This window comes from Molothrus ater, chromosome 11, assembly GCF_012460135.2.
Source record: "Molothrus ater isolate BHLD 08-10-18 breed brown headed cowbird chromosome 11, BPBGC_Mater_1.1, whole genome shotgun sequence".
Lineage (NCBI taxonomy): Eukaryota > Metazoa > Chordata > Aves > Passeriformes > Icteridae > Molothrus > Molothrus ater.
In genome coordinates this window covers 17787349-17815319 of record NC_050488.2, presented here as the reverse complement: position 1 = coordinate 17815319, position 27971 = coordinate 17787349, and the positions used below count along the sequence as shown (strand labels likewise).

The following is a 27971-nucleotide window of genomic DNA, read 5'->3' as shown; positions in this document are numbered from 1 at the left end:
GGTGCTTAAAGAACAAGTTTATTGACAATATCGTCACAAATAAACAATCTAAAGAAAATTTCAGAAATCTCTAAACTTAAAAATTTAAAAATTTTCTCATTGGCAAAATATTAAAAAAAAAAGAAGTGTAAGATGTCACTATATTCTTAAACTTTCCTAATTTCAATATATTGGTTCAGTCCTTTGATAACACACATCCAACCCTTCAGCACAATGAAAATGAGTCAAAGTACAATTTTCCTTCTGCAAGGGGATCTCGATCAATTTTTTTTTTTTTTGCAAGCATCTCCCTGAATCCTGTCTGCTCACAACTTGATAGGTAACATCAGCAAGAAATTACTTTATAAATAGTCCAACTGAGCCAAATTAATTCTGGTATTAACCAAAAGCTAAATTTCCCCCAAACAATACAAAGCAGACCATGTAGTACAAGAAACTATCAGCATGCATTTTAGAGGTCATTTTTGTACTTCAGGTACATGAACTTAAAACCAAAGAGGGACAAGTGTGATAAAAATGTACTCAGATATTTCATAACATTAATATTTATTGCTTTATATGAATACTGTATTGAAAGCCCAAGCATTCAGTTTACACACAGAAATTATACAATTATATACCGTTTCACAATGGCAGTGAGCACTCATTACAATCTACAAAAAATCTACTTTACAGAAATTTAAAAATTCTAAATATCAAAAAGGTACAGTTGAAGAAACAGGTATAAATTTGGCAGCCAGTAATTGTGACTGGGAGGTTGCAGCTTGCATGTCTTTAAATATGGGAACTGGAAAATATTGAGTTTAAAGCAGTAGTTTGTGCTTTGAGCTGGTTTGAAAAAAATGTAACACTGGCTGTCAAAGTAGCATGTTCAAAAATATTTAGTTCACTTCCAAAATGTTATACAAATCGTGGTGATTCCTCTGCACCCCTAACCCTTGCAGCTCAGGAACATGACCAGGGTCACATCTCCATCCTTCCCATCCCGTGGTGTGATCAGCCCGATGCCACCTGCAAACCTTGGAGGAACTCTGAGACTTCTCTACAATATTCACAAGCTCCAAGAAGCACTCAAAAAGGCAAATACCTGCTCATTTCTTCCAAGGTATTTTATTTTCAAACATTTCTTCTACAAAAGTTTAAGCTAATGTTTTGATTACAACGTTCTCAACATAAAGCACATTTTCTCATAAATAAATGAACTCCTTTCACTCAGGCACCTCAGAAGTATACAAAAATGTTGTCATTGGAACAGTTCTCTTGGAATGTGTTTACTCTGGTGTTTTCAACAATGTTAGTATTTTCAGGGTTTCATATGGGCCAGATTTCGTGTGTTTTGTTTTTCCAGAGGCAAAGCAAAGTGCCTTGAGAGGTGAACTCAGTCTTTTCCTATAGAAAAAGTATTTGCTGTATTTATCTTTTATAGAAACAGAAAAATATACCCTTTCCCCCTTAGAACACGAGGGTACACGGAGGTGTGCATGCTGTGTGGAGATGTGTGTGTGAAATGGAACACATTTGAAACACACAACAGAAGGTTCCTTGGTGTGTATTTAAATAAAAATCCGGAAACCAGCCTGAAACCCCGAATTTCACATGTCAAATGTTGAAACTGTAACCAAAATATGAAGTAACTGCTAGAGCTGTCAGAAAAAGACAAGACAAAAAGCTTTCTTGCTTACATACAACTAGGTGTGGTGATCTCCAAAAAAGTTGTCAAAATTATAATTACCTTCCAGTTTAAAAACTTTTATTCTAAATAAAAAAAACTATACACAAACCACTGATTTGACCAAACGAAAGTTCAGCGGTAAGCAGGACCTGAAGGAGCTGGTATTCACAGTTCTTATCATGTACAACTCTTTCAAGGTTCAATCCATGGAGAAGTTTATTTTACAACCTGCTTCTTTTTGTAAAACTAAAGGTCCACTTTATTACATAAAATTATTTATACAGTGTAAAACCGGAGCCTTATGGAAAATACTGCCTCTAAGTTTATTTAAATTAGTCTTGCTCCATAGGTTCATCTGCAGCTTCTGTGGCTTCATCACTGTTCTCCATCGGGGTCTCTGAGGAGTTTTCTGGAGTTTCACTGGCATAGGACCCCAGCTCTTCTGTGTCACTGCAGTCAGCTCCACTGGTGGCAGATGCACTGCTGTCACTGGCAGCTGAGTGTAAACCCTTCTCTGCCCGTGGCTGCTCAGACTCCTCCATGGCATTGCTCTCCTCAGAGCTCTCTTCAGCCACACTCGAGGAGTCACTGTCTTTGTCTTGATCTTTCCTGTCCGCACCAACGTTCCTGGGAGACATGAAGGACTCTAGGAACAAAAAGCACAGTGTTACCAAGGGATTTTCCAACATACCCTGATCATGCTACTTTCCACTCCAAGCTATGCTGAGCAGAACTTCTGCAGCACAGCCAAGGACAGGAAAAACAGACAAACCCCAATTTTATTAGAAGAGATAAAGAGTCAGAGCCACTTTTGTCAGGATATCCAAACTATCCCAACATACAATTAAAAAAAAGTTATCTTACTTAACAGGTAGCTTCACTAAATTAAGTTTCACTGGATAAAGACAAAGTTTAAGAAGTAACTTTTTCTGGCTTCCCCACACCCTCCACTTGCTTTCAGAAGCAGTTTTTTGGAAATTATGAAGCCATGGCTATTTCAGGTGTAAAGCCATCATGATCTACAGGAACATTGTACAAATATATGAGCCACAAAAAATAATTCAAAGGAAATTTTGAAGAATATGTAAAAAAATAGATTAGTCTCTTAACTGCAATTATTTACTTTTTTTTAACTTATGTACAGAGCCTGCACTACAATGAGATAATTTTTACTGTTCTAATAGGATGTGGAGATATTGTTGCTCAGTCTCCTCTGAAAGGAGGAGTCAAAGAACATAAATTTGTATCTGTATTTAAATAAATTCCATCATTAATAAAGAGAGTCAAACAGAGCTGCGACCCATGCCTGTTCTGGAGAAAGGATGAGAACACCTGATAATAGCCTCACACAGGGATTCCTGAATTCATGGTGCACCCTGTTCTAATTCATGGCCTCAGAAGATTTTAAGTACCCCTGTGTAAGTTTCAAATTGAGCGTAGGACCAAGGAAACAGAAATAACAGAATTGCTGGATTATGTAAAATTGAAGTACAAACAAGCAGCTCTTCTTTAAGCACAAGTGGAGACCTTCAGCAATCCCACAACACTGGTCTCCAGCAAAGAAAATCCCAACTTCTTGGAAGAAAAAGAAGACAGTGAAATCTGAAATACCTTCCTCCTCTTCCTCTGTACAGTGCTGTCTGGCACAGGAAGCATCTTTTTCTTTATCCTGAGATGTAGAGGATGCTTCTGTCTCTTCCCCCATGCCTGAAGAGACTTCACTGGAGGCAGTTTGGTTTGGTGCATCTCTGGCTTCCCCTTCCTTGTCAAATTTAAGTCTTTTTACCTCATGTCCTTCTGCTTCTGCAGGATCATCCTCAGAGTGCTTATTTTTCACCGGGCTGCTCTGAGCACCTTCTGATTCAGACGCTGGTGATTCACTACAAGCAACAAAACCAAATGTAGCTTTTATTGAAGACAAACGTCTGTATCTTGTCACACTTTAAGAAAAAAGCAGCAACTCCTTTGAATTAAGTGGTAACAATAGAATTTGCTCCACTTACTACATAACAAAACCTCAAAGTCATCACTCCTGATTTAAGACTCTATTATGAATTCCTTAGAGGGTCAGTCTTTTAAAACTATTTTTACAACATAAATAAAAAGCCTGAGCTTCAAACACCTCGTGACAAACCTGTGTTTCTTCTCCTCTGTTTGCTGCAAGCTGGGCTCTTTATGCTCTGTGCTGTCTGGCAAACCGTTGGTTGTCATGGGAGCTGACAAGGAAACCTTCGTCCGACTCACGGGTCTGGGGGTCCCAGGGCCATTTACATTCGATCTTTAAAAACAATAATGGAAAGTTAATCCAGCCTTTCAGCCAAGTCATTGGTTCCTACTTGGCAGAAAGTAGTTATATCCTTCCTTTAAAAGATCAACAGAACTAAACAAATAGATGAAGGGCCTTGCTGGTTTATATTGAATAAAATGTTCCTCGCCTGCAATGTGCAGATTTGATAAAAAAATTTAAATAACAAAGATCAAAGTACAGACTACATGGCACATGTGCTCATGCTTCCTCTACCCCCATTCCCCAGTATCCCATGTCACAGCTCATTTTTAAGGGTGCTTATTCCCAGAACTCCACTGCTTTGATGCAGTAGAATGAAGCCCTGGAGCCAAACTCACCTGTCAGTGTAGCCTGGTGAATTCCCGGGGAACATAACACCGTTCATCCGATTTAAACTACTGGAATTATTTTTCCTAACCAACAAAACAACAACAAAATATTATGAATAAAGGAACTTGAATCACTTCAAGCTTGTTTGCACAGAATGTCCCAATCCCAATCTTACAAAGTCCCCACTGTCAGCCCCCAAGGGCTTTTTATTTATTCCCAAATTATTACATTTGCAGACATCATCCCTGCTGCTGACTGAACTGTTGATAACAAAAGCTGAACTCTGCATGTCTGGCTTTTAGATACAACTACTGACAGCAACAGAGACACATCAGGCACACACATGCATCCTGCCTGTTACCAACACAAGCTTGAAGTTTCATGGAAAAGAGGATTATACTCACTCTGAAGATGGATATACACAGCTGACAACCATGACATTCTGCAATATACAAACAACACATCAGGAGTTCAGAAATAGAAGTTTCAGCTCTTGACAACATCCCAGAACTTTTAAGAGTTACAGGATTTTGGTCCTATCTGTTAAAATACCTCTGCTCCCTCTTACAAGGTCAGGCCATAATTACACTAAAATTCAGGATTTTATTCAGTTTGTTACTGTCCAGCACACTAACCCTCAGGCCTGAGTGTCTGTAATTTCTAACTGAGGGATCTCTGGAGAACAAAGTATTCAGAAATACTGAAGCATCCTATTGTGGAACCACATTCTCAAAGTCTCTTCCTGGCTTCTGAAGGATCCCACGTTCTGATACAAGCTATAAATGCCAGCTGAGACACCTGTGTGCTCTTCTGAAGGCACACTCTGCCACAGCACAGGATTTAAACACTGAAACAAAAGACACTGGAGGGAAGGGGCCTCCATTCTTTACCTCTGGATCTACTCTGAAAGCAAACGTGGGAGGGAATTCCTGATCAAAAGATTCAGGGTTTTTCATTGATTATTTCTAACTAGGGATCCAAACAAAAACTGCCACTCTCCACAAACTACAGGTGGAGTAGTGTATAGTGACTGGGAAACACAGCAGTTGCAGCCCTGAGATTAATTTTTGTCTGCAGTTCTTTTAAAACTGCTTTTTGCTGCTGAAAGCTATGAAACAAACTCAGACATTTAAGAGCAGCCATTAGGTGCACTCTGGCTCTGAGCCCCAAGGAAAGCAGCAGACCTTTGGGAGCAATTGGGAAGTTATTAAGTGGTGGCTGTGGCTGTGGAGCTGTGCTCTCTCTCAGAGAAATACATACCTTTTCCACACCTCTTAGAAATTTGTCTGTTCCTGTGTAATTCCTCCTAGGATCTGTCAGCAACTCACAGAGTCGCTGGATAGTGAAGGGGATGCTGCAATGAAATAGATTTGTAACAATTTAATTTAATTTTAGCAAGTACAACTGTTAGGAAGCAACAACATTATCACTTTCTCCCCCTTACTGAGAAGGTGGAACAAAACCAGGACTGAAATTTGTTACCATGAGCAATACTGGGTGGCACCTCAAGGCTTTATTTTCCACTATCTCATACAGAGCTGTTTCCTGTGCTCACCACCACAAAACCCAAGCAGAATCCTAAAAACATCATCCCACAACTCACAGGATTTGTTTAAACAATGAAAAGGAAATCAGATCATCAACAGTAAACTTTCTGACTGTACTATTCCAATACACAGAACAGAAATTGTAAGGGATTCAAAACAAATTTGAGTCATACACACTAGAGCTAAAAAAGTCTCAACTTGTAGTTTATTGCAGGTTTAACAAAACACAGTTACAGAAAAAAGCAGTAAATGTTGGAATTAGTAGAACCATTATACTTCAGTTGTTACAAATAATCTATTTTGCTACAACTGGACAATGTACTCATCTATCAAGGAACAGATCAGGAAAAATAAGTAGTAATAATAATAATAAGTGATGTGTAAGCCAATAGGAACCACATAAAGACATTTTTGGTTTTGACAATTCTGCACTCAGTTTCATCCCTGGAGAAATGATAAACTGACCTTTCAGATAAGCAACACTTTACAAACAATTCCCAGTTATCTGAGGTGTCACACACTTCCAATCCAAGTTCAGTGTCACATTTTAACAAATTCCAATCAAAAATATTTCAGTAAAATGATGAAGTACCATGCATTTTTATAGTTAACTATTGGAAGTCAAAGCCATGAGCATTTAAAAAGTTATCTAAGAAGAGTATTTGGTACAATACAATATTTATGAACCATGTCATGGTTGGGAATACAATTGACACCAAATCCAGAGCAGCATCAATCTGACATGTATGTATGTGTACATCCCTATATTGCAAATTTTTGTCCAAATTGCACATTTATAATTTTCTGAGGAAGTCAGTACATGGTATTTCCAGCCTGTGTCATAAGCTAACACAGCATGGGTCTCCAGCTTGCTCATTAGCCAAAAAGCCACATTAGAGATGCCCAGATCTCCACCAGCTCAGTGCAGAGGTCAGCACAGCTCCAATTCATCATCCCACATGACATTTCACTTTAACTAAAAGCCTGTAGTACTCAGGGAGTGACTAAGTATCAACAATTTAATTATGTTTTCCAGAACTGCCTGTACATTATGTTACTGAGGAAGTCCTAATCCTCCACAAACCAGAAAAACCACAGGAACAAGTGTTCCTTCTAATTCAGTTTATTACATGAGGACTCTTAAGCTTGGCAATAGTTCTGGCATTATTAATTTCCCTTCCCTTGCTCTTCATTGGTCAACCAGCAATGTTTGACATCCAAATTCTTCATAAAATCATCAAGCTTAGAAGAGACCTTAAAGATCAAGTCCATACTCACAATATTCAGATTCTGCACAGTGCCTTCTTTTAAGTCACAAAGAATTTACTCAATCTGTTCATCTTTCCATATAGATAAAATATTAAATTGATCTTACTATTTCTTGTGATGGTCATTTTGGTTTTGGGTTGGAAACTCGTAATTGAAGAGATTTTGCTATTTTTTTAATAGAATAGACAGTCCATTTAAAAATGCATTTATTCAACAGAAACAAAAACATACAGATTTTTAAATTATTCTCCACCAGCCAGATCTGTAAGACATCCTGGGGAATCGGTACCTGGCTAATTTGGGCTTAGCTGTACTTTTAACTGGTCCCCTGGAATGCTGTGACATGAAATGTTTTGGAACATCAATGCAGTGCTAATTCCCCAAGTACAACAGAAAATTCAAGAAATGTACAGCCTGCAACTAACTCCAGAAGGAAAAGCTGTAGAGCTGTGGTTTTGTTTTGTTTCAGATATAATAAGTTAAAAAGAAAAAGGAAAAGCCACCTCATTTCCCTCCAAATTCTTCCCAGCAAAGTGAACTTCGTGCATTGAGCAGCAGATGGCACCCGGTGTCACACAATCACCCCTCTGCACAGAACTCCTTCAACATCTACAAATGCTTTAGTTCACAAAAGCCAAAGTTAACTTCACCTCAGAAACTCTTTCTGGTGAAAAACTACTGTTTTAAAATAGTTCAACAAGGTGATTTTAAAACTGAGGCAATTTAAATTGGTGTAAATCTATAAAGAACACCAATGTAAAGTTTGTGAGCAGTACAAGAACTGACTGTAAATACTCAGAAATTTAATTAGCTCAGCACATGAGCTGCATGAATAGTCCTGATCTGCCCCCTTAAGGTAACCACTTAAAATTCTATACCAACACACTCAAAACTGCACTTCCAGCACTACAGTCCAGAGTGAATAACAAACCAAAAATTCATCTGGACAGGACTGAAGAGGGATCTGGGAACATGACTTAAAACAGCTATATTAAATTGTAGCAAAAAAACCCCAAAAATGAAATTTGGATTATGATTATTTTATTCATGCTGTGAAAGCTTCTCTGTCATCAGAGATCCCCAATAACTGAGAACTTGGAACTTCCTTGTTTCACTAACAAAGGATAAAAAAACGGCAGAAGTTCCTACTCCACAGCAATTGTAAGAGAATTAAAAAGAGAATCTGGCTGGGCAGACCTGTGCAGACACCATGTCAAATGAAATACAGACAGGTGAAAAGAGCCAGTTTGTGCTTTCTTTAAAAGGCACTTCAGCTAGAAAGACCCCAAAACAGGGGTCATTCTTAATGTGTTAAAAGTTTTTACAAATTTGCTACTTTGATGAACTCTTTCCCTCTCTCTTAAACAAACACTAATAAAAATGTCCCAATAATAAAGTCCTATCAAGTAGGTTCCTTGTCTGCCCTGGTACCCTGAAATGACACCCACAGCTCTAAAGCAGCCTGGATATACAAATCACACAACCCAAAACCTGCTGCTGCTGCTTTTTGGACAGATCTCCACATGGTTCAGCTTTTACAATCACATCCTCCCTGTGGGGGTTACAGGATTTACTCTGCAATCCCAGATCCTGAAACATCCCCAGGCATTATTCCCTTTAGGGTAACCAATGGATGCATTTGCTTTCTCAAAGCCTGGGAGTTTCAGTGCAAAGTATGAGGAAGCTGAGCACCCTGAAGTGTTACAGCAAAGGATGAAAATAGCACAGCACAGCCTAAGCTCCAGACTCTCATCCAGAGGTTTGTTCAGTGCACTTGGGAACAACAGCAGATAACAGCAGCCCATTCATTAGCTGTCCCTGGGAGAACATTACCCATTTTGTGGGCAATGAAGCATGAACAAAAAGCTGGGGGAGGCGGGAGAGAGGCAGACTTGAGCATAAAGGATAGGTTTGTTTTTAAATTCCTGCAGTGAAGCAGCCCGGTATAAATATTGGGGAGCTGAGAACGAGCTGAATTTCACATGCTTAGGAGTCTCCTACATGAGAGCAATTGTGGGGGAAGAGGAGATCTGACTTAAGACTCCTAAACTGCAAATAAATGAAGTAGCATGGAACAATGACAGTGTAAATGATAAATACAGCATCAAATACAATACTAAGGACATGTCAGTGGTACCTCTGAACCTGAAATTTCAGAGTATCAGGAAGGCAAGATTTAGAACATGCCCATTTATCAAGAATCTGAGAAAAATGCTGAAAGACTCTTAACAAGCACTGAGCACCACAAGCAGGATGACTCAGCTTATGGGAAGTATGTAATCCAGTTTAACAACAGAAATACTAGGTAAGCTAGTAAAAAGGACACACCAAATAAGACAAAAACATCAGGAGCTTTATTTGAAAGGAAACAAAAACTTCCAAAATTAGGAAACCAGCAATGGGCACAGATACATTTCAATCTAGGACACTGTCATCAACAGATCAAACACCCCATGTCCTTCATCAGTATCACTTCAGCTAGAAATTTGAATCTGGCATAATTTAGTAATTCCAACCCAGGTACACCTTTGCCTCCTGGTCACACCCTGTTCCTCACAGCATGGTTTCTTCAAAAGCCAGTGAACTGCCACAACAGTCAGGAACTGAACAGCAGAAGACCTCTTTCCATTTGGTATTTCAAAATGCACTAAAAGAAGTCTGACTTAACTGTCTATTTAATCTCTTAAATGCACACAGTAATATGATACTTCTTTGAACTGCACTGTTTAAAACTAAACACATACTGAAAAAACAAAGTGAATGTCAGCACAGCATGTCACACGTCACACTTTTCACTCAGTGACACAATAATCAAGTTCAGAAACTACTGTAATGTATTTCCAAGGTGTATATTTGCTTCTGTACATCTATTCAAGGAAGCACAGTGAACAGTCACAGAGACAGTACAAACTACTATGTTAAAAACAGGGGAAATATGTTTGCTATCCTGATTAGAGAAAATGAAGAATACATACCCATTAAATCCAGTAACAATTTTCAGGATTCTTTCTTTCATCTCTTCAAAGGGAATATATTCCACGTTTGGATTGGGGGGCCCTCTTGGTTCAGGAGCTGAGGTTCTGAAATCATCCATGACTTTCTCCAGTTTGAAAATAAAATAGCCTTTAAACTGAGACCACTGAACCCTGCATAAAACACAAGCATTGAGACACAGACAGGTTAGTCCTAAAGCCAAAGAGCAGCAGTGTAAGTTTATGTTTGCATAACAACCTTCACCCTGGCATGCCAGTCCTGAGATAAACGAGGCAAGGAATGCAGCGCTGTTCTCCTTCCCCAATGAAAGCACGGGAACTATTTCAACAATTACACTGCAACAATGGAGCACAAATCAACTGCCACCAACAGCAGGGGAAGCCATTTCCTTAAAGAACCAATATCCCCCGACAAGGCAAACCTAAACCTGAAATATGCACGTGTGTATACAATGTAAGGGAGCCTAGAGTTTTCACTGAGCTCATAAGAGGTGGAAGGGGAAACAAACAAACAAACCCAATCAACAAAAAACCACAAAAACCCACACCAAAAAAACCCACCACACCAAACCATGAAGTTTAGCAAGTTTGGAATCCATAGAGCAACTATACACAGCATTCATTATCTGCTCCCCTCACAAAACCTTACCAAGGCCTTTTGTAACTCCCCACACCTTAAAAACATTTCATGGTACCTCTTTTTGTCAAAAAGGCAAATATTCCTGTATCACAGCTGGCACTTGCTGACAAATAACTGAGCAGAACAACTTGGACTGCCAATAAACATTGCCACAGCAGTAAGCTATCAAGATGGTTCCACATGACCTCCTGCCTTACAGCTTCAAGTTCCATCACTGATAAAATTCTAGATTTTGACATTTCCAAGCAAACAGGTCCCTCTCACTGGGTACAACAGACAAGTGCTGAGGCAGCCCCTGCCCACCCGTGGCAGCCCCAGGAGCCATTCAGGGCCTCCCTGGGATGTGCATGCCTGAGCAGCACAGGGAGCCACGTGAGAGCAGCAACTGATTCAGTTCAGGATCGATTTGTTTCTATTCCTGATGCAGGAGCTTGCACAGCTTCAGCACCGAGAAAAAGAAGGACCAGGGAATAACAAACCAACAATAAAGAAAGGGAGAAAATTACCTTTGACATTTATCTGTAACACACACACTCTGCTAGGAGCAGGCTCACACCAAACAAGTGTAAAATGTGAGCCCCTGGGCAGCCCTTCAGCTCCTGCTCAAAGCAATATTAACTATATAGAAAAGTACTTAGCCAAAGGCTCTATCTCTACAGCCCTGCCTATTTGTGACCCCACAGAGCAGCTGCCCTCCTGTGGGCTGACCCAGCTACCTGTGCTGTGAACCACGGTGGTGATGTTTGCATCTCCAGCACCAGAACCACCAAATCCCAACCCATGGGCCAAGGAAGCTCTATCAGCCTGCTTGCACCAGAAAAGCAGGGCCACGTCATCTTTGCCTTTATTTTCTCCTTTGTCTCAAAGAAATAATTATGAGATGAAAAGGGAGGAAATACAGCTCAGGTTTATCTTCAGAGATCCAAACACAAAGCCCCTGTCTTTCACCAGGAATGATAAATTTTGCAAGAATAGGGGAATTCCAAAGAGGAAAGCAAACCCCTGTTTTCCTTCACAAGAGACCTTTAGGCACCTCACAGCAGGAGGGATCACAGGACTTAGTGAACAATAATAAAATTTAATAAATAAACAAACAGCAAGGTCCCAAAAGGGAATGGTGTGGATTAAAGAGCACTACTGAGTCTAGCTGGATTGTCTCCAGTCAGCATCCTACATCCAAAGCAGAATACTGTAATGTTCCAATGTACACTATTGGGCATTACTACTGCAAATGTTAAATTAAAAACTGTACAATTCTGCAGTGTTACCACCATGAAACCAAAGTGTTAGTAACAAATCACAGATTTAACACACAAACAAACCACAACCACAGTAAATAACCCCATGACAGTGTGGGATTACTCCCCACAGAGCATCCCAAGAGCTTTACTTGCCTCATGAAAGGGGATTCCACTATTATTCTAAACATTCTTTGACAACTCCATTTGGATATATTTCCACACTGTAAAACTTGATTTGTTCTTTGTTTTCATTGTTACTTATTTCTTGCTAAATAGTAATCCTTATCTTGTCACAGACTATTAACCCATCAGTGTTTGAAATAAATCAACAACATGAAGTTTAAAATTGCAATCTCCTGCCTGAAAGCAGCACCCACCTTAACAGTGGGGAAACTACAGAAAACAAAGATTGTAACACTGTGCCCATATCGAGATGTTGAGAAAACTATCACTGGGATTTTAAACTACAAATTGTAATTAGCATTTCTCCCATTATAGAAAGGCTAAGAACTCACATCTGCAACACACTGAGCTAGTGACACAGACAGCATCTCTCAAGCTGCATTCCAAAGCCCTTGCTAAAGGGCTGTTGGCCAGGTAACACAGGACAGGTCACACAGAGGCAGCAGGGTTTGAGGATCAACTCCCCCTGCAATCACAGGTGACCACAGTAGCCCAGAGAGAGCAGCACCAGCCCAAATGAACCCAACAAGCTGCTGCTGGGAGCTGAGGCAGCCCAGCACAAGGGGCTCAGCACAGCCTTGCTGCTCATTCATGTTTCCCCAGCAGTTTTTCCCAGCACTGTTGGGCTCCCTGCTGCTCAGGCTGCAGCAGCAGCAGGAGAGCTGAGCTGCTCAAAGGCCACTGTTACACTCAGTGCAATCCCAGACAGAGCAGCCATTCAAACAATAAACACAGCTGTCTCCTGGGCATCTCCTGACAGCAGTGTTGTTAAAATAATGAACTCATTTCTGACCAAAAGAACCAAAATTATTTCTGCAGGGACAGTAAGATTTTCTCAGTTCCCATTAACTTAGTGGAAGTGCTCAAAAGTGAGTGTCCAAGAGCCAGGTCACCTTTCCTGTTTTACCAGTCTATGAAAATGACACAATTGGCATCAGCTGAACTTTACAAACTCACGTGTCTCATCCATAGAGAAACCAGTTCCTTCCTAACAATGGCTCCAGCTTGGCAGTACCAAATTAAGATAAGAAGTCACATATCCTGCCAGCTATCAAAGCAATCTTTATCTACAACTCTAGAGTTTTGTTGTTTTTTTTTTCCCATTCATGGAAAGACTGGTTGCTTAGAAATACGGACAACACAAGAGACAAACAAGTGCCAAATATCTGTTTTCTAGGAAAAGAAAAATATTCCACATGTATCATAAGCTTCCTGAGAAAGATCCCTATTTTCTCTGCTTTGTTACACAATGTGAGAACCCAAAACCAAGAGAAAAGGTCGGTCAATATTTCTATAGTTAGATCAAGAGCCAAATAGAAGCAAAAGAAATTTTTTCTACTCTCTGCTTTATGTACAAGGTCTTTAAGTTTTATACACTGGAAAATAACTGATAAACAAGATAAATTCTGTAAGAAAAACAAATTGAAGAAATTCCATGGAAAAAATGCTGTTCATACTTTTTTTCAGAGCAGGCTTGTTTATAAATACTTGCTCTTCCCACTCAGCATTGCACATAATCAGCCTTTTCTTCCAAACCATGCTCTTCCTGTCCACTACACTAGCTTGGGCATTTGTAACAGCAACTTTGAGGGCTTTCAGAGGCACTCAAAGAAAAAAGTTACTGAGAATGCTGCATGATCTGAAACAACACCTTCAAAAATAATACTTTAAAAATTAGCTGATCCCAAAATGTTTTGGTTCAGTGTACTTTCCTTCTAGAGAATGATGGCTTTGTAGATATATACAATTTCTCTACTTGAAGGCACCTTTCACTACAATATCTGGGTCACCCTGTGTAGATGTACCTGTACAAAGAGCTCTCCTGGGCTAATGAGCCTGGAGTTCCACACATGCACCAAATAATTTAGGAAAAAATGTCAGCTTATCATGAGAGTCCTCTGCTTCCCTCCAGCAGATCCTGCACCATCCTCCCCTTTATCAACCTAAATGATTTGCCTGGCATACAAAAAACCAAGAGGAAGAAGCTGATTTCAAGTAAAAAGCCCCTAACAAGAAAAGTAAGGCAAAGGCAAAGGAATGGCTGAAGAGGAACAATCAATCACAGCCCTGCAGAACTACAGCTTGTATCCATACAGACAGCACCCATTTCTAATTTTCCTAGGGCAGACACAAATGTTGGTAGTTTAAATCAAAAATTGAATTGTTTTTTAAAAAGCACCTTTAAAAGTCAAGCAACAAATGAGAGCATGGGAGCTCACACAGAGTCCAACAAATCCAGTCTTTCTAAACATTTTATACATGCTAATAATGTGCCTCAAGGTATGAGAAGATGTTTAACACCCTTATATTGCACCCCAGTGCAGTCCCTGGCCTTGCAATTTCATTGAACATTAGAAACACAAGGGAAAAATGGATGAAAGATTTCAGTGTTTGAAGACACTCAGCTGTGTTTTCCAAGTCAATGAGGAAAGCAGACAGCACCTGACCAAACAGCCAATCCTACAAAGAACATCAGCAAGTTTTGAGGAGATTTACATATAATCAGAGAGACAAGGTGACAAAAGGCTAGGAAAGGGTGAGGGGAAGACATGAGACATGAAACGAGCCAGTAGGGATTAAACTAAATGACAGGCTAACCAAAAAAAATTGCTAATAAAATTATTTTTTTCAAAAAAATCCCACACATAACTAACAAAACCCCAGAATGCAATCAAAATTAGTAGATGAAGACAAGAAACAAACTCTCTGAGAGGAAAGCCACCAAGGAGGGATGGGGAACTCCACAGTCAGAACATGAAACAGTAACACCCTGAGTCACTGAGAGTTGATGAAGCAGCAAAAATATCTCCACTGCACGGGGAAGAATAATAAAATACAACAAGAAAAAGAAGAGAGATTAATTTAGACACAATCTAACATTGTCAGAGCAGACTCATGGAAGAACACAACCCTAAATAGGTCTGTTCTCTAATAAAAGCAATCAATCTATTTCACACCTGTACTTGAATTACATGATTTGCTCTTGGAACTAATCCATTACTACAGATCAACAGAATTTGCCAAGCAACATCAACCAAGTTTAGAAATGCACCAATTCTACTTGATGAACAGCATCCTCAGCAGGGAACAGGCCACCTCAGACAGAAAGCAGGGCAAAATCTGATGCAATGCTTTGAATTCAAAGAATTAGGAGCAGAAAGTTGCTTGCAAGGAATGACTGTGTCTCTGCTAACATGATTTGCATAGGATTCATCCTTTCAAACATGCATATCCAAACAAAATTGCATTTTACATGGAAATAATCTAATCATATCATTCCCAGAGTGTAAAAGACATCCCCCCATTCCCTTATCTCCTGCTTATGCAAAATGCTTGTCCTGGAGAAGCTGTGAAAGCAGCTTTCTCTCTTACCACAATGGTTACTGGGGAGGAGGAGAGCCAGCTCAGTACCTGCACTGTTGTGTGTCAGAGAATTAACTGGCCTTTCCTTCTGACCACTGCACAAGTTTTTATACTTGATTCTTTGGCCACTTGTTACAGTCACTTTGGGAGATAAGGTGTCAATGAGAAGAGCAAAAGGCCTGAAATATTTAACAAAGTTGTCTGGGCAAGACCTGACAAAGATAAAAATACCTACTATTTTTAAGGGAAAACAATCCCTGTTGAACAAATGACATGGTTCCCTCTCACATATTTAGCACTGCAAGGTTTTGCTGTAAAATTGCATCCCTACAGCAGAACACGACTTGGACACGAGGTGGAGGCTGGGCTGCCAAGTCTCCAGGAGTGCAGAAGGCAACTCCACTGATTTACTCATCTCCCTTTAAAAACTGACATAAAACATCAGACATAGCCCTGGGGGATGCATATGGCTCATCCACTTTAGAGAAACTCTGCAGATTTTAAGGTTCAAACTCCAGTAAGACTTACTGAAGCAAAGCAGGACAAAACCTACAATTGACTGAAGAGCTGGAGGAAGAATTCAGAACGCCTGAAACAAGGCTAACTCCAGAAATGAAAGTATTGCAATTGTTCCATAAATCTTTCTGGAATTGCCTTACAGATTAGAGGTTTAATTAAGAAAAACATTATATTGAAGAGATGTTAAGCTTCCAGAGACCCAGCTATGTACTTAAAACATGAAGAGTCCCAGGAGTCCTGGTGGGATGTCTGTCTTCAGATTTCACAGTGTTTAAGTTCATTACAAAATTACTTGATTTAAATTTTAAGAGGATGCCATCTGTTTTGGAGAGATGCTGAATACCACACAGAACATAAAATGAAACCAAAGTGGATCTACTATTGATTCTATTCATTGAACAGGCCATAAAAGAAATATCAGAACTCAGTAAAAGGAAATAGTTCCCTCTCCACACTTCTCCCACTATTGGCTCTCTGACAAGCAGAAACTTAAAAACAAACAAACAAACAAAAAAACACCACAAAACAAAAATACCCCCACCAAATTAGTATATTTAGGATGCAAACATTTTATGTCCAGCTAAACTGATTTTAAGGCAATGTCCTCAGAACACACAAGGACAGAAGCAGAGGACAATCTCTGAGGGAGTCACATAACATGGAACAAGAGATGTCAGTCACTGGTATTACCTTTGCCCCCCCAGTTTTTGCTGACTTACATGACACTCCCAAAGAGACCTGAGAGTAGGATACAGGTGTTTGGAAGTGAAGTAACTTGCCAACTTTAGTAACTGTTTCTTTTCTTTTGTGCCTTGTTCTAGAGCTCATAGGAGATGAATACATACCCTAAGACAGTAATTTCCCCAGGCTGTCAAAGGCAAAATTAAAGTTTCATCCAAAACAAGTTAATTCCTTTGCTATTCCGGTCAATCAATGGGATCTCTAGAACTATTTGCAAAGTGAAAAGGCAGAGAAAATGAAGTGCACTCAGCAATCACACACCCAATTCAAACCCCTGGCAAGGCAGCAAACTTTGCAGCACGCACACTCTCCCAGAGCCTGGATCCCGTTGGTGCCAGCAGGGAGCACAGAGCCCATGGCAGCACGGGGAGCCCCAGCGCGGCTCCCTTCCCCCGGGCTGTGCAGAGAGCAAAGAGCAGCGCCGGGGAGGCAGCGCCGGGAGCCTGCCCGGGGCAGCCCGGCCTGTCCTGTCCTGTCCCCCTGTCCGTCCCGTCCTGTCCCCCTGCCCGTCCTGTCCTCCTGTCCATCCTGTCCTGTCCCCCTGTCCTGTCCGTCCTGTCCCCCTGTCCGGCCTGTCCTGTCCCCCTGTCGTCCCGTCCTGTCCCCCTGTCGGTCCTGTCCTGTCCCCCTGTCGTCCCGTCCTGTCCCCCTGTCCGGCCTGTCCTGTCCCCCTGTCCGCCCTGTCCTGTCCCCCTGTCCGCCCTGTCTGTCCCCCTGTCCGCCCTGTCCGTCCTGTCCTGTCGTCCCGTCCTGTCCCCCTGTCCGGCCTGTCCTGTCCCCAGCCCTCAGAGCAGCACGCAGGGATCCTCTCCACAACCCAGGGATCCTCTCCACAACCCAGGGATCCTCTCCACAACCCAGGGATCCTCTCCACAGCCAGGAGCTGCTGCCAGGGAACCCAGGGACTGCATGGGTTCCACACTCAGCTCCTCCCTCGGGTGTCTCTGTTCTACTCCCTCCACCTTTTCGTGGTTTTGTATCAATCCTGACCTTATCCAGCACACCCAAATTTGAGATCTATTCAGTGGCTGGAAACAAGGATACCTGGACATACAGAAAGGGTGCACAAGTTAAAAATTTTAAGAACTGCCTGTAAAACACAATTCCCAGCATTTTCAGACCAGCAAATGAAAAAACCCAAACCTATTGCCATTTCACATGTTAGCTTTCATACAGGAATTACTATTTCATTATTTAAGATATAAACAGATTGCTTTTTAAACGGGTGTGCTTTCAGTTTTTTTCAGAAAATACCACTGAACATTTCTGGGATAAAAAGCTGCAGCACTGAACTCCCAGTGACAGGGAGATAAAAACCCTGAGCCATGCTGAGGTTCCCACAAGGATCCCATTCCAGAGCAGAGCAGGAGGGTGCTGGCCCACCAGACACTCAACCCTGTCCTCTGTCTACACCAAAAGGGGCAAGCCTGCTCTGCTGCTCCCACACGTTCCTGTGATCCCACACACAGGGAGGTGAGGCAGATCCCTGATCTAACCACAAAATTAATGCTGCAGATAAGGCTGAGTAAGGTGTGTGATGGGACTAGTAGGGAGCTAAGCCATTTCTTTAAGCAGCAGCACTCATTTATAAGGTAAAAGAACATACTTCACCTAATTCCACTCTTGTGTCAAATATTCTTTGTATTTTAAACCTATTTTTCCATTTGTTGTGCTTTAACAGTATTTTGATGCAATTCATTTTAGTGTAATGGTTTTGCACACTGCTGCTATTTTCACCATTCACACAGTGCAGACTAACAGGGGAAATTCCAAACAATGAACAACAGATTCACACTGTAAAACCCCCTGTACACCAATGGAGACTGGCTTCTGGCAGCAGACAAACACCTCAACCCAACATCAAATCAAAGCCCTAAACAAGTGCTAGATCCTCTGTGAGTGTTTCTAACTGAGCCATCCATTTCAAGTTGAGGTGCTCCAGGTAGGGGGATTTCCTGGAGCACTGTGTGTGCTGCAGAGTGCTCCTGCTGGGAAAGCACTGGCAAAGGCTCGTCCTGGGGGAGCGTCCTGCTCCCTTTCACCTGATAACTCATGTAAAATTAAACACTCACATTTTATCTTCAGCAGGCTTTTACCTCATGTTACCTTTCACTTTAATTAAAAATATATTGAAGAGTTCAAAGGAGGAAAAACTGGTATTTCCCACAAGCACAGGAGGTGTTTTTCCATTTTCACTGGCTGATTGTTGTCAGCCTAAATGCAGTCTTTGCTCTCCTTGGGAGCAGAGTGAGCTCATTCCAGAACCAGGGAAACTGTCAGACATTAGAACTACAACTAATTCAGTAGTGAGAGTGTTCACCTCTGCTGCTTGCAAATGACTACTGCTCTTGCCAGGAACAACAAAGATTAAGACTTAGTTATGGAAACAAGCAGCTGAAGAAGACATTAAAGCACTATCTATAATCATCAAGGGACTAATTCTAATCTCTGCTGATAAATATTCAGCTGACTCTAACAGAATATAGCTGTCCCACAGAACAGAAACAAAATTTCAGGCCAAAATTTTCTAAGAAGTACATTTGTGAATACAGTTATCTAAAACCAAACTCAAGTACCTTTCATTTTATTTTAAAGTCAAAAACTGACCACAGAACAAAAAAGTACAAGATTACAACATTCTTCATTCAAAAATGAACTTCCTTGTAGCAGAATAGAAAGCAATACAGGACACCAATGCTGCTTCAGCTATCACCAGTTTGCCCAAATAACCAAATCCCACAAGAACTGCTGCAGCTCCTCTGGTCAGCGTGGCTGTCCCTGTTAGAGGAGTGGTCACCTCAGAGGAGCTGCAGGCCACACTGCCATAATATGATCAGATGTTTATGGTATCAAGCAATAAAACTGGGAGAGCAGATCAGGAAAATGCACCCTGGGCAGCTCCTCCTGATCTCTGCTGCACTGAGTCCCTGTGCTTGCCACCTCATGCAGTGTCCCAGGAACCCACAGGCCTCACTCAGGTCTCACAGCAGTTCTGCTGGGATCAAGGAAATTGCACTTGTTGCTGATTCCTTCCAAAACCAGAAACAAAAGGCACCCAAGTGGCTTCTCCACAAGGCAGTTCAGCTGACACATGCTAAGCTTGGGATCAGAAGGTGTGCCCTACCTCACTGACCTAATCCACAGGCATTAGGTGTTTGTGCATCATCACACTCCCCTGCCACTTCCAAGCCAAGCATCACCAGGTACTGGCATCATGGAAATTTTGTCATTGTCTTCAAGTAGCTTTATTTCTAAAGCTGAGACCTGCCAGACGTGTATCAGCTTTGTGGAAAGGCAGCATCAGCCTGGTTTATCTATAAATTGATAATCCATCTTCCCCAACTGCTTTGTACCCCTCCTTCTGTGTGCACTATTGCCTTGTTCCTTCCCCCCAGGTGCCATCAGGCAAAAACCTTGCCAAAAGCTTCAGACAGGAAGAGGGATCAGGGCTCACCAATTACAAAGTCAAAATGGAGAAACATCCCTGCCACTGAGAAGTGATATATAGTGTGAACAATATCCAAATGCCTGGGAAAGTCCTTCAGATGAAATACTAACAAGCACAGCCCCTACAGAACAGAGATTTGAGGCCCACTGGAAAATATCAGAGGTCACACTGAGGCAGCCACTACAGCAATGTCACTGAAAGGTGAAGGTACAGACCAAGAGACACCCTGAGGGTGACAACAAATCCTATCAAGCAAGGCAGAGAAGTGAGCTTGAGGAGAAGGATGAGCACAGAATCCAAGTAAAAGTGATCATCAGAAACACATGCAACTGCATGAACTACCAGAGAATGCATGGTGGGGAGGTTTTCTGTGCAAAGTGACAAGGACTGGCTGCCAAAAAGATTATCAGGAAATGTGCTTACAAGAACTGTGTATAGCAACAGGGAAGGAAGCCACCCTAACACTGCAAATCTGAAAGTGCAAACAGCTCCATTTGTGATTAAAACAGTCCAATCACTCCAAAAACCTCAGTGCTGCAATCAGTTTGCTTTTTGCCTTTCCTTACACGTGTGTTCCATAGAGAGACTAATGTTTATTAGGCTCAGTTCATCACACACATTTTATAATGGCAGTTGAAGTCTGACCTTTACACTGTAAACTCCACTCCCAATAGATATGAAGTGGCAGCACTTAAAATAAAACACTACAACAGTGTGTGTTTCCCAAAGCAGCAAGTGATTTCATTGATATCACCACTGACTGCTCTCAAGTACTGCAGCTACACAACTCACACATACAGAAATTGTTGTTTATAATAGAGGTAAAAGAGTAAGGAAGCTGAATTAGTGTTGACAAAGGTCCATCAGCAGGCTTTTTGACCAAAGATTCCTCTCCTTTCGAGACACCAGTGGAATGGGAATAGTAGGGGGTAATTCCAGATGCTGAATGGAATGGAGTTAGTGAGGAATAATAGTGGACAACAATGCAAGGAAGTTTACTTACATCTCTTGCTTTACTGAGAGCATGGATATGGAACAGGCTTACACTATCAAAGGCACACAGAAACTGCTTTCAGAAAAATATGCTTATTACAACAGAAACCTGAGAATTGTTTTATTTCATGTTTTAAAAAATCATAAGGAATTACATTCCCCAAATAGGCATTAAGATTTCCAGAAAGTAAGTTGTCTCCAAATCAGAAAAAATGCTAGAACACACATATTGAGCAAGACAAATGCTTGCTGAATAAAAGCAGAGAACATAGTTAAAGGAAAAAAATAGATTTAAATTTAAGCATGTGAAATAAGCCAGAGAACATATGGCTAAAAAAACCTATACATTTGTAACAAGAGAAAGGCTATTATACAAGCCTTCACAGTACATAGGTAAAACACTTAAGCTGAGATGCAAACTTACTCTTCTAGGAATTCATGGCTACTGTATCTTCATTTAGCTCTCCTACAGCAAACAAACTATTTCACTGCTCTAATAAACTAACAGGAAAGTTAAACTGATTGAAAAAGCTTAGAAGTGTAATAGGAAAAAAGTTCACTGCTACATGAAGTACACGAAACAGCATCAAAAGGTCAAAAGTATTTTTGCCATTATCTTTGGTGGAGCTGCAGTTATGTAACTTACATTTACAGTTATGTAATTTACCAAAGGCAAATCATCCCTGATCCACCTGACGGCTGCCGAGGAGGGAGGACCAGAGAACGCTGCAGTTCAACCTGAGCAGAGCCGCAGCCCGCGGTGCCAAAGTCCAGCCACACCCAGTTCCACAGGCTCACAGCAGGGCACCCACCCCACCCCCCGTGCTGGCCCGGAGAGCCGAGCTCCGCCAGCCCCAGTGGGGAACACGGGCCCTGCTGCAGGGATCCAGCTGCTGAGAGCCACAGGGAAGGGCTCCCTGCTGCTGGGATCCAGCTGCTGAGAGCCACCAGGGAAGGGCTCCCTGCCACCGGCCCTGCTGCTGGGATCCAGCTGCTGAGAGCCACAGGGAAGGGCTCCCTGCCACCCTGCCACTGGCCCTGCTGCTGGGATCCAGCTGCTGAGAGCCACAGGGAAGGGCTCCCTGCCACGGGCCCTGCTGCTGGGATCCAGCTGCTGAGAGCCACCAGGGAAGGGCTCCCTGCCACCCTGCCACCGGCCCTGCTGCTGGGATCCAGCTGCTGAGAGCCACCAGGGAAGGGCTCCCTGCCACCGGCCCTGCTGCTGGGATCCAGCTGCTGAGAGCCACCAGGGAAGGGCTCCCTGCCACCGGCCCTGCTGCAGGGATCCAGCTGCTGAGAGCCACCAGGGAAGGGCTCCCTGCCACCAGGGAGATGGAAGCAGGTTCCTTCCTGAGAGCACTGGGCCCAGGATGCTCCAAGGGAAACACTCTTCCCAGTGCACGTGGTTAAGCAGTAAAACATGGAGCCAAACTGAGGGCATGGAATTGCCATCACTGGAGATTTTTAGAAATGCTGCACAAAGCCTAATCAATTTTATTTAACTTTGGAATTAGCTCCCCTTGAGCACAGGATCTGCCTGGATCACGTGCACAAGTCACTTCCAACTAGTCTATGGTGACAGTACTGACGTCCAGATTTGCCTATCACATGAATGAAACCTGACTCAAGAAACTCTGCAAAACCCACTTATGTTGGCCCTCCAGGAAACATGAGAAGAAACAATTTCTGTTTTCAGGCCCAGATGAGGTTCAAACAAACATTTCAGAGCTTCCAAAAGAATTTCACTACAGGAAGAAATAAAACCAGCATGTATTTTAATGGCTGTTTAAGCTGCACTGAGGGGAAGAACCAGTGTAACTGCATCACGTCCTGGGCAGTGCTCTCTACTTAGGCCTAGAAGGATTTTACAATTAATCACTCCTGCCTACAAACTGCACTGCTCCAGATTTTGGTACTTCACTACTTTCTGGATTCCTTTACTGGCAGTAAGCTTCTGCATTATACTTTCCACTACAGTAAGCCATTAAAACTGCACTTTATAGGTTCCCTGCCCCAGGGCAAGAGTGGGGAAATGCATAAAAAACCAACATAAAATTTTTGATTGCTTTAGTTTTCAAAGTTTTATTTTCCACTTTAGAAAAATCTAGTTTTCCTTTCCAGTCCAACACATTAGATTTTCTTGGTGAAGCCCCTAAATAAATGGTTTTAAAACATTTTTGCTATTGAAGGGGCAAAGTGACTCTAAACCCAAAAGAATTTCCTAAGAGGTAAGAGAAAACATTTTAAATACAGGACACAAGATCACAATTCATCAGTGATCTTCATAACTATCTTCAAGAATTCTTCAAAAACAAGAAAAAAATGTCACTGTTGCATTTTACTTCTAGTACTGCAATGCTCTGATTTCTATCCCATCCTTTAAAGCTCTTTCTACTTCATAAAAAATAGATAAGTGGATTTCTTACAAAAAAAAAAGAACACAAAAACTCATCCTGTTTCTAGAGGTCTTTCAGGTACAGCTAAGTACCAGGAGGAACAAATTTCCTCCCTCTTCACTTTCCTCAGTGTTGCAAGTCACAGTGATCTGTTACAAACTGGAGACAAGGAGCTTATAACAAACTTCCCTGACTGTACTTGGTCTCACAAAGGAAATTCCACATTAGTATCTCAGTAAAAAGTCAAGTTAATTGAGGAGTATGTTACTCCTCTGAAAAGAAGAAAAAAATTCCTAAGATTCAAGACAACTTTAAAAAGGTTGAACAACAAACTTTATATTATATTTCACCTAAGGCTAAGTCTTACCATGGCAACCGTTAAGAAACAAAAATATTTCATAGTAGCCAAGCAATCAGACTTTTGCTTCTGTCACCTCTAATAAAGGAAGTTTAGACTGGCTTCTGTAAATGTAGGCCATAATCTCACCAGCAATTACGTGAATGGTTAACTTTGCACAAGAGGAAAACTTCAAAAAGATGAAGTGAATGCCCATCATTGGATGATCAGGACTTTACTGCACAGCACTGATAACACACCTAAGCTTACAGTGATAACAGAACCAAAATTAGCAATGTTTTTGTTCCACACCTCCCTTGTAAGTGTAAAAGACCTCTAATTACAACACAGCTACCAAGAGCCTTATCACAGGTGCAGTGGTGGCTTCACCACCTCTCAGCCCTTGCTCCTCCCCTTCACTGCCTCTCCAGCAGCAGCTCCCAGGACAGACCACGTGGGCAATGAACGGAGCCTTGTCCTGAAGAGTCAGGGCTGGGGAAGTTCCTGCCCCAGGCTCTAGGGAGCTGCAGCAGCAGCTCAACAGCCCAAGTGGAGCAGTGACCCACGGGCTGCACCAGGCAAGGCTGCTGCCATGGCAATCCCAGGGAGGGCTGAGCCTCACCTAAACCTGCACCTACCTGTTCCCAGCTCCCTCAGATGAATAAGCACTTTGGAACAAGTGGGGGCAGGGAGGCACCCAGAGACCTGACCTGAGCCTGTGCTTTCCATCTGCTGGGTGAGCTGCCTGTGATCAAGCTCTGAGGAGAACCTAAAACATCACTTTAATTTACTTCATTACTACCTTTTCAAAGTAATTTTACTGAGTCACCAAGATCTGCTGCAACCCTGTCTGGAAACATGTGGAGGATGAGAGCATTTCCCCCAGGATACAGACTGCAGTTTATCCTCTAAAAATCAGGATTCATGATGAAGTTAAAGAACTGACAGAACCCCCATGAAGACCATGTAACTCTCCTAGAACTAAAACTGAACACAAAAATATTTCACATTTCACTTGTCCTGATTTGCCTCAGTACTTTTTGTTTGTTACATTAGGAACAGGCTGTGACTGAGTGAGATCCATTGTTGTTCAATAATCAAGTCTGCAAACCACGGGTGTAATTACCCCTGACTAAACCATCCTCACTGCTTGTTTTTTTTTAAGCTATCCTCTGAACTTTGTAAAAATCCTAAGAAATGTCATGGTAAACTAGTATTTTATCTTCTCACTCCAAAGTATCTGCTGGTTTAGATTCATTCTATTACACAAAGTTATTTTTATAGAAGTGAAAATAAGGACTATCTAGTGCATTTTAAATTTGCATGTATTTGGTAGGTCTGCCTGTTCCAGAAGACTTGTACTTGTCAAGCTGTACCAGCTTAAAAGTACATTAAGTTCTTATAAGGCATGTTAGCAATCTTCATATGAGTGATTCCCAGGAGATTTTAATTTTTTTACTCATTTTTTCTCTGATATTTTCATACATAACACATCAGTGAACAAACAAAGATGTCTGATGAACAAATACAGACTTTGCTAGATAATCTGAAGCAAATTTAGTATTATAAAACAATATTTCCATGCCTACCTCCAGATTCTATTAAGCACTTCTGATGTTCACATCCAACACCTTTTAAAAAACTATTTAATGCATCTGAAAGGTTTAAGAAGGCTGAAAAGAGCTACAGACTTAAAAAAAAAAAAAAAAACAAAAAAAACAAGAAAACCAAAAGAAAACCCTGGAAACATAGAAGGCAGGATCAGTATATCAGAAGACTTAAACCTGAACCCCAGTTCAGGTTTAAGTTTGTACAAATAAAAGAAAAATAATAAAAATAAACCTAGATTTCCTAAATGAAAATAAAATCAGAGAGGAAATAATTTTCCCAAGAATTTGCCCCTATAGAATCACTTTTTAAAAATTAGTTTGGAATATGTGTGATAGTGGCAGAAACAATAAAAACAACCTGAAGAAATATCTCAGAATGGGAAAAAAAATTTAAACATATTTTAGTATGGGCTTACTGTGGTGTGGTTTTTCTGTATAATAAGCACTACAACAAAACAAGAAGCATTACAGCTGTGTATGTCTGCTGAGCATGAGCCTTCTATTCAAAGAGCAAAGTACATTTCAGAACTTGTTTTTCTTTCTAAACCATTAATCCAAGCAGCACTAGCAAGCTACCAAAAAAAAAAAAAAAAAGAAAAAAGAAAAAAGAAAACCACCAAAAGCTACAAAACCTCTTACAAGTTCGCGGGACTCTAGAAACTCAAACAAAGCCCCTGCGGTCACTGGCTGATCACAAAACACTCGCAAAAGCAAATCTCCCCTGCTGGAGCCGTAGTCTGGCACTAGGCCTCAAAAACAAGGAGACAGCCTGGGCGCCAGAAAGTGAGCCACGCTACGGCAGCGCAGCCGGGAAAGCCTTTCCCCTTCCTGCCAAATAGTGAGCCCAAGGAAGTCACCAGAGCGATCCCTGGAAGGAGCGCGGCTCCCTCCGCTCCCGAGCGGGAGAGCGGCACGGGAGGGGCGGCACGAGGGAAACTGCGCCGAGCCCAACAACCACGGCAGCTCCGAGCGCAGCCCGGCTGCAAAAGCACCTCCGGAGCGGCCCCCGGCAGCAGCAGCAGCGCCCAGGCACAATCACAGGATGGTTACAGAGCTCAGAAAGAAACAATGTGAGCGACTGATATCTTTATGTAAATAACACGATTAGATACTGCGAACACAGTTATACAACAGTGTAATAGCAGGCGTTGCGACAGCAGCTGAACTTGCTACTTACAAAACCTGAATCTCTGTTAAAAATCCAGGGAAAGCAACAGGTTTTTTATTGTGCTGAGCAGGATCAGTAAGACCTGACAGACACCCCAGAGCAAAGCCTATACGAGAAGCCTCATTAGATCAAACTATCAGCAGACTAAATTAATCCACACAAAATTAAATGGAAACTAAGGAAAGCTTATCCAGCTCACTGAAGCAACCTACAGGCAAAGAAAGAATCCTGGTAAAATCTCATTGACGTAAAATGCAAGAATTGTTTTAAGTCGCAACTGAGGACCACCAAAACAGTCACACTTACATCGTCTCTCCAGTCTTAGCAACATGACAAAGAAATTGATCCAGTATTGGACACACTTCCTTCTTTCCTCTCTTCTCAAAATCTGTTGGCATGAGAACGACACAAAAAGAATGGTAAAAGAAGACGGGACAGAACAAAAATTCACAATAAATAGCGATTTGCTTGAACTATCAGTACAGCTCCCACATAAACACTGTTGTGTTCTCACAATGCTCCGGCTGTTCCCATGAACTCCACCAGCTTCCCAGCCCTGGGAAACACTTATTATTTTTCCTGCGGAGAAACCGCACGCACCAGAGTGGCAAAAGTTGATTTGCAACTTCTTCTGAGCAGCTACGGCACAGAAAGAGACCGATTTCCTCAAGCTGAGCCCAGAACAGAGAGGGCTGGGGAGGGAGAAGGGGACAGGTCCGGGCTGGGCCGGGATGCGGGGGAAGGGGCCGGGATGCGGGGGAAAGGGGAGGAATGAGGGAGAAGGGGCGGCCAGAGCGGGGAGTCCAGGGCGGCAGCCGGGGAGCCCCGAGAGTCACCGATCCCCCTCACGCAGCCCCGAGGGTCGTTGGGTAGGGAGATCGGGGACTCTGCCCTCCGCTTCCCCACAACGACCCCCGGGCTCTCCCCACTCTGCGGGACCCCTCCAGCGAGCAGCCCCCTCCCCACAGAGCGGGGCCCCGTCGCCCTCAGCGAGGGGCGCTCCCCCCACAGCGTCTGAGGGACCTCAGTCTTCCCCTCCGCGCGGCGACACCGCTCCCCCAGCCCCCGCCGCCAGCCTCGCCGTCACCTTTCAGCGCCTCCTGCAGCCTCTCGACGTCCATGATCCGCCCGGGCGATTCCCCCGCGGCTCCGCGCGGCTCCCCCGCCCCAGTCCCGCGCAGACCGGGCCGCGCTCACTGCAAGACCCCGCGCTCAGCGACGCTCCAACATGGCG

At 42.3% G+C, this 27971-nt stretch overlaps 1 protein-coding gene across 1 annotated transcript; it reads right to left on the bottom strand.

The window, feature by feature from the left end:
• PPP4R2 (protein phosphatase 4 regulatory subunit 2) lies at window positions 1-27971 on the bottom strand. The gene is made up of 9 exons (XM_036390957.2): window positions 27825-27971; window positions 27044-27125; window positions 10081-10251; window positions 5550-5643; window positions 4694-4731; window positions 4298-4372; window positions 3807-3950; window positions 3284-3552; window positions 1-2318 (listed from the first exon to the last, which is right to left on the bottom strand). Exons 1-9 carry the CDS (start codon window positions 27856-27858, stop codon window positions 2005-2007), a joined length of 1221 nt encoding a protein of 406 aa, XP_036246850.1. The 5' UTR covers window positions 27859-27971; the 3' UTR covers window positions 1-2004.